The 6,004-nt window shown below is 32.4% G+C and overlaps 1 protein-coding gene across 1 annotated transcript; it reads right to left on the bottom strand.

Annotated features, from left to right (window-relative positions):
- Window positions 1–405: 405 nt before the first annotated feature.
- LOC117914226 (fatty acyl-CoA reductase 2-like) lies at window positions 406–3,306 on the bottom strand. The gene is made up of 9 exons (XM_034829463.1): window positions 2,924–3,306; window positions 2,619–2,722; window positions 2,338–2,537; window positions 2,132–2,235; window positions 1,825–2,035; window positions 1,437–1,598; window positions 1,244–1,325; window positions 758–1,149; window positions 406–678 (listed from the first exon to the last, which is right to left on the bottom strand). The coding sequence occupies exons 1-9, from the start codon at window positions 3,255–3,257 to the stop codon at window positions 513–515; spliced, it is 1,755 nt and encodes a 584-aa protein (XP_034685354.1). The 5' UTR covers window positions 3,258–3,306; the 3' UTR covers window positions 406–512.
- Between the last annotated feature and the right edge of the window lie 2,698 nt (window positions 3,307–6,004).

Genomic DNA, 6,004 nt, shown 5'->3' with positions numbered 1-6,004 from the left:
AGCAAATGTAATCCCATGTTGATGAGAGGCATTAACATATGATAAGATTGGCACAAAGGACCTACAGGCTGCGACTTAGCAGCAACACAGAGGGTCAAAGGCTGGTTTTGTGGCACTATATATTTGTTTATTACGGTTATATAGTTTGTAGAACTGTCAGAGTTGCCATGAGGTAATTGGGCCTATAACAATCAACATGACCATACATTAAAAGGCCTCTTTTTTTTTTTTTTCTTTTTGGCTATTCCTTTTATCATCTACCCTTTGAGATATTGTTTTGAAAGTCATGTTGGTCTGCCTTGGTCGATGCTTGTGATGAAGGAAAAGGTGGACTAAGTGGGACATAGTGCCACAAAAAGGAAAGTTCTGCTAATGGAATTGATGATCAGTTGTGACACCTTCCAATATAATAAGTTGCAGTTTCTCTCCATCAAATTCATGGGACATCATCCAAGGTGTTTTATTACTGGAAACAGATTGAAGATGCAAATACAAGTAGATTAGATCAGTAATTATTTAGGCATTCCTCTACCCTTCATAACATGCTTCTTCAGGCCTGGAATGTGAATGTTGGTGATATAGTCTTCCCAGTCCACATTCTCAACATCAAGTCGAAATCTCTTCATCTCTTCTTCAGACATGCCTTCCATTAGATTATGGGTGTTGCTATTGTCAAACCTACAAGTAATTTTCATTTGCATCTAGCTTAGTAAACATTTGCAGGTGTATAATTGTGTGCTAAAGGTTAATATCTTACCTTCCTCTAAAGAACATATAGGGCTGGTATACCCTAGCCAAGTTTATAGCATGTTCAACTATCATTTTGCACTTCCTTTCGAGCCTTTGAGATGCGTTATTGCCTGAAATCGCCAACCTCCTTTGCTGAACTATCTCTGTTTGCATATGAGAGGAGAAGTCATCCATTGAGCTGAAAAACTTCATTTCCTTCATGTCCACTGTCTTCCCTTCTGTGTCCATATTAATAGGGGAACAAATGAAGTGCTCATAGGAGTACTTGAACAAGTCACCAAGCGGTAGCGGATTTACAGCAGAAGAACCAACATGGTAGACTTCGATGCCTGGTTTTCCTGCAATCCCATGCTTTGCCATTGCTGCTATGATTGCATTCACAACCATGTCGACGGGAATCTGTACCATTTATAGTTATCTCATGATTAGTTCAAAAATTAATCCATTGGGGTGAGATAGATCAAAGGAAAAGGAAGTCCTACTGAGTACTGACCATATCAATGACTGCTTCTGGATTCACTAAAAAGCTTGGGAGGTTGCCTTTTCCATAGGATAAAATCATTGGGTCCAGCATTCTGATGTTTTACGCAAACAATAATAGATGATCTTAGAAAACACAAAACTGATTATAGCTGAAAATATGGGATTTAGTGCAAGGGCATGAAAATGGCAGTGATATAAGATACCTGTTTCCTTGTATCCATCCAGGGAAAGGATCTTCGAGGGTGCTTTCGATGGCGGTTGGACGAATAATGACCAGAGGTATGTCTCCTCTCATGCTATTTATCATCATCTCCCCCATGGCCTTGGTGAACTCATATGGGTTATGCCATCCATGAATACTTGCCCTATTAGAGAGAATTTTCTATTACAACTTAGTAATGAAGAAATAATCAAATATTCTTATTCCTACTGTGAAGAACTCAGAACATGGATATATAAGTAAGGCTAGTGCAAGAGTGGGAAGTAATTAATACTTTTTCTTAAGACTATCATGGTCTATTTTGAAGTTTTATTTTCCTACAAGAGGTGCTAAATGGATATTTATAGGGAAATAAAAGGCTTTGGCTTCACCTCTCCAAACCCAATTCTTTCATCTTCTGATCTTCTAAGTTGCCTTCAAAAGCCACCTTTGAATCCAAAGCTATCTCTATTTCATCATCAACATCCAACGCAGGGTATGATAATGGTAAGAGTTCAGAGGCGACCTTCTCCCTTGCTATGCTCTCTCCCATGTAGAAGGGCTTCTCCGTGATCATTCCCTCTCTTTCTCCATTAACATAAGCTGCATGAGAAAAAAAGCTAGCTTCCATGATGTCTTTCACTTTCCTAGTTCATTTCTTAACAATTTAGTGTAGGTTCAAAGATCAAGGCTACTTACCGGTTGATACATGTAGGAAAACTCTAAGATTCTTGCAGTACTTTTTTGCAAAGTCCATTAGTCGACAAGGTCCTATTGTGTTTGCATGGAGAGAAACATCATACCTAGAATTTGAAACTCAATTTGAGTCAAACAAAATTAAACCATGGCCTTCTTCTATAAAAATGAAGCATGTCTATATATTCAAGTGATTAATGAAGTGCAACCTCTCCTCAAAATTTGTATTGGCTGCTGAATTTATTATAACGTCAACTTCCTCTGCAATCTCTGAAATCAAATTTGCATCGATGCCAAGATCAGACTCACACAAGTTCCCAACAACAGGAGCCAGTTTGCTTAGCATGAAATCTTGATAATACTTCCCATGCCTTTGTTTCAAGCACTCAAATAGCTCTGAATTTATGATCTAGATAAAAAGAAAAAGTAAATCTTGTTCTCAGCAAAACCAAAAAGAACCAAAAAAAATTCCAATTTTTAAGAAAGCTACCTCAGTTTTCAATCTGTCCACTGCAGCTTCCTTGTTCTTCGCCTTGATCAAGACGAAGATTTTACCGACATCAGGTGCTGCTCGTAGTATCTTCTCAACAACAGCTGAAAATTAGAAATGAAAAACATGAAGTCATGCAATAGCTAGGGTTCTTACCAACTTTTAACACACTGTTTTTTCTTATGTTTTTCATTCAAATTGAAGCGGGGGTAAGTTGAAACCATTTCTTAAATTAGCATGAAAGGCTGGATGATCTCTTTCATAGTATACGTCTGTTTAACAAACTGATCAAGAATAAGCCATACCTTTGGCTAGTAACCCAGTTGCACCAGTTATAAAATAGGTCTTCCCTGCAAGGAACTGAAGAATTCCAAGACCATTAGTGATGGAAGTATTGGGGGTGGTGGTGGTGGTGGACACTGCCATCTCTTTCAAAGCTCTAACTTTTTGAGTCTTCGATTGCTGCATCAAAGCTCTATCACTTTCACCACTCTGGCAACAGAAGATGCCAGTGTGCTTCCTCTTCCACAAGGAAGTAGAGATGTTAGTGCCATGTCCATGGTCATTTCTATGAACATGAGATGATTTCTGCACTGCTTTCAGTTCAATGACTGAAGTTTTGAAGAAAGAAGTCATCATAATTGCACGGGAGAATGAAGAAAGAGATTAGTCCTGAGGGTGAGGTTATAAGAAGAGGAAGGTGAGAAGAGAAAGCGAAGGTGATCATATATATATATATATATATACATGGCAGCTAGCTATTCATACAATGGATAAATCATATCGGCCATGTTTGGTTCCAAAAAGCACGAAAGAAAAAAAAAATTATTAAGGAAAATGATTTTTTCATATTTGGTTAAAATCAGTTAGAAATTTATGTATTTTCACATTATATAACCTTTATATGGAAAGAGTTAAAATAAATTAAATAAGTTTAAAGTAGGATATAAAAATAATTTATCTATTTTTTATTTTCCTTCGATTTTTATTTTTTTTCTATTTTTCTTCTCTATTTTCTTTCCTTTATATTTTTCTTCAAATTTTCGATTATGTTTGGTTTTCAGAAAATACCAAGGAAAGAATAAATATATATAAAAAAAAAATTGTTTTTTTATACTAGGTTGTATTATAAAGCATACCAAGGAAAATTAAATATATGTCAAAATTAATTAAAAACTTATATTTTTGCAAATCATTTAATCTTTATATCAAAAAAGTAAAATAAATAAAATGAGTATAAAGTAACACATAAAAATGATTTATTAACTTTAAATCTATTTTCTATTTCTCTTCACTTTTTTTTTTCTTTCACTTTTTCTTTCTACTTTCTTTTCTCTCAAACTTTCCTCCAAACCAAACATAGTCATAGAATAAGGAAAGACAAGTAAGAGAAACCAGGGTATGCATGCTGGATAATAATTCCCCAAGGATTAGTTGTGCTCCTATTTCTAACCTCTGATGTTTGAGAAAGATTTTAAAATTTTGAGAAATTACTTGATTTTTTATTTGTAATATATCAAAATTTCATTTGAAATTTTTTATCATTTAAGTGTTATAAACACTAAAAATGTTTTCTAAAAACAATATCAAATGCAGTCTAAATGTTACCACCAAAATATAAACAAGTTTCAAAGCTACATAGCTTGAATGATACAAGAAAATTCCCCCACAAAATTGACCATGTCTAAAAAGATATGATATGCCTCAAAAAACACTACATAAAAAGAATTGAAATTTGTATCCTTCAACTTTTTAAAGTATTTTTTATTTTTCAATTATTACTATATAATACTCTACAAAAAATGATTAAAAATATCTCAAATTTATGCCAAAAATAACCTTTTTTAATTAAATTCTAAAAAAAATATTTTTTTTGTCAAAAGTTTGTTAAAAAAAAAAAATCTATATTAGAAATCTGTTTTAAAAATAGTTACCAAATATATACTCAAGCTTTTGAGATCTTACATTCACTTTCCCTCTTGTTTCAGCTAAATACTTTTAGTTCCCATAAATTTGAAATTTCATCAAATACCTCTCTTATTATTACCATTTCTTATTTTTAATTGTCTCACCTCTCATTCAAAATAAGGGAGGTACATGATGAAATTTCAAGCTTATGAAGTCTAGACATATTTAGTCAAAACCTCAAGGAAAATGAATTTGCTTATTCTCGTCCTATCAACCTAGAAGAAGAAAAATGAATAAATTAATAAAAGCAACACCCGTTGACTAAAAACATTGAATTAGTTGGGAATTTATGAGAATATTTCATTAATGAGTTTGCACAAAATTTATGAAGGTGAAAGGTGTTGTCTTTGTCTTTAAGCGTTAGAGAGCTTTCAAAGACATTGCATTTGTTGCTTCCCAAAGCTATCTAACACTTAGACAATACCTTTAAGCAATTCCTCAAATTATTTTTATACCATTTTACCTAAGGTTTTTAAAGTTTAACTCAATTTCAAATAAAAAGTAATTGTTTAAACAAATGTTTAGAAAAACCGAGTATAAAAGAAAGCATGTAAAAAGTTTAAATCTTAATTGAGCCAAAGGATTTATCTTACATTGATTTCCTAGATTTGACAAGTCTTCATGCATCATCGATTTCACTTTCCTTAGGTTCTTTTAAAACACACTTTCTTCTTCTTCTTTTTTCTTTTTTTCTTAAATAATATATGAAACTTAACTTGATTTAAACTCATTAATTTACTTAACATTATTTACTTATCATCAAAACACACTTAGAGGAACCTTAGGCTAACACAATAGTTTTTTTAAAAAAATCATTCTACCAAAAATAATTTTAAAACTATCGCACTTTAAGATTTATGTGAAAATTATCTTTTGAAAAGACCGGTTAAATAAAAATAAATAAAAAAGAAAACTTTTTTTTAAAAAAAATTGATATAAAAACTAAATAAAGAGTTTAATGTAAAAATTGAATTCATCTTTTCAAAAGATGAGTTTAATATAAAAAAGAATTTCGTATATTGAAAAACGAATTTAATATAAAAATAAAATAAATGATTAAAAATATGATATTTTTTTATTTATTATTCAAACAATATTTTTTTAAAATAATATTCCTTTAAAAAAATTCCTAAAAAACAATGGTGCTATTATACTAGTTGGTAAAAATCTATTTGCCCCACATTGCTTCTTTTCAATCATAGAGTCCATTTAGCACAAAATTTTCTCTCATCCTTTTTCGTACACCATTTAGCCCACTCCTTGGGTCGAGGGCTAGAGAAACACCTCAAGTACATCTCCAATGTGCGGTTCACTACCTCTGTTTGCCCATCCGTTTGCGGGTGATAAGCAGAATTGAAATTGAAGCTAGTCCCATTAAGGCGAAACAGCTCTTCCCAAAACTTACTTGTAAATGTAGG

The sequence above is a fragment of the Vitis riparia genome, chromosome 5 (assembly GCF_004353265.1).
Source record: "Vitis riparia cultivar Riparia Gloire de Montpellier isolate 1030 chromosome 5, EGFV_Vit.rip_1.0, whole genome shotgun sequence".
NCBI lineage: Eukaryota > Viridiplantae > Streptophyta > Magnoliopsida > Vitales > Vitaceae > Vitis > Vitis riparia.
This window is presented reverse-complemented; position numbering and strand designations above follow the sequence as displayed.

Bases quoted from the DNA above. Each gene is read 5' to 3' on its own strand.
- LOC117914226 (XM_034829463.1), bottom strand. From the start codon at position 3,257: ATGATGACTTCTTTCTTCAAAACTTCAGTCATTGAACTGAAAGCAGTG. The intron at 2,036-2,131 runs GTAAGTAGCCTT...TTTCTCATGCAG, and splicing joins TTTCCTACATGTATCAACCG to CTTATGTTAATGGAGAAAGA. The intron at 1,326-1,436 runs GTATCTTATATC...GTAAAACATCAG, and splicing joins GGATGGATACAAGGAAACAG to AATGCTGGACCCAATGATTT.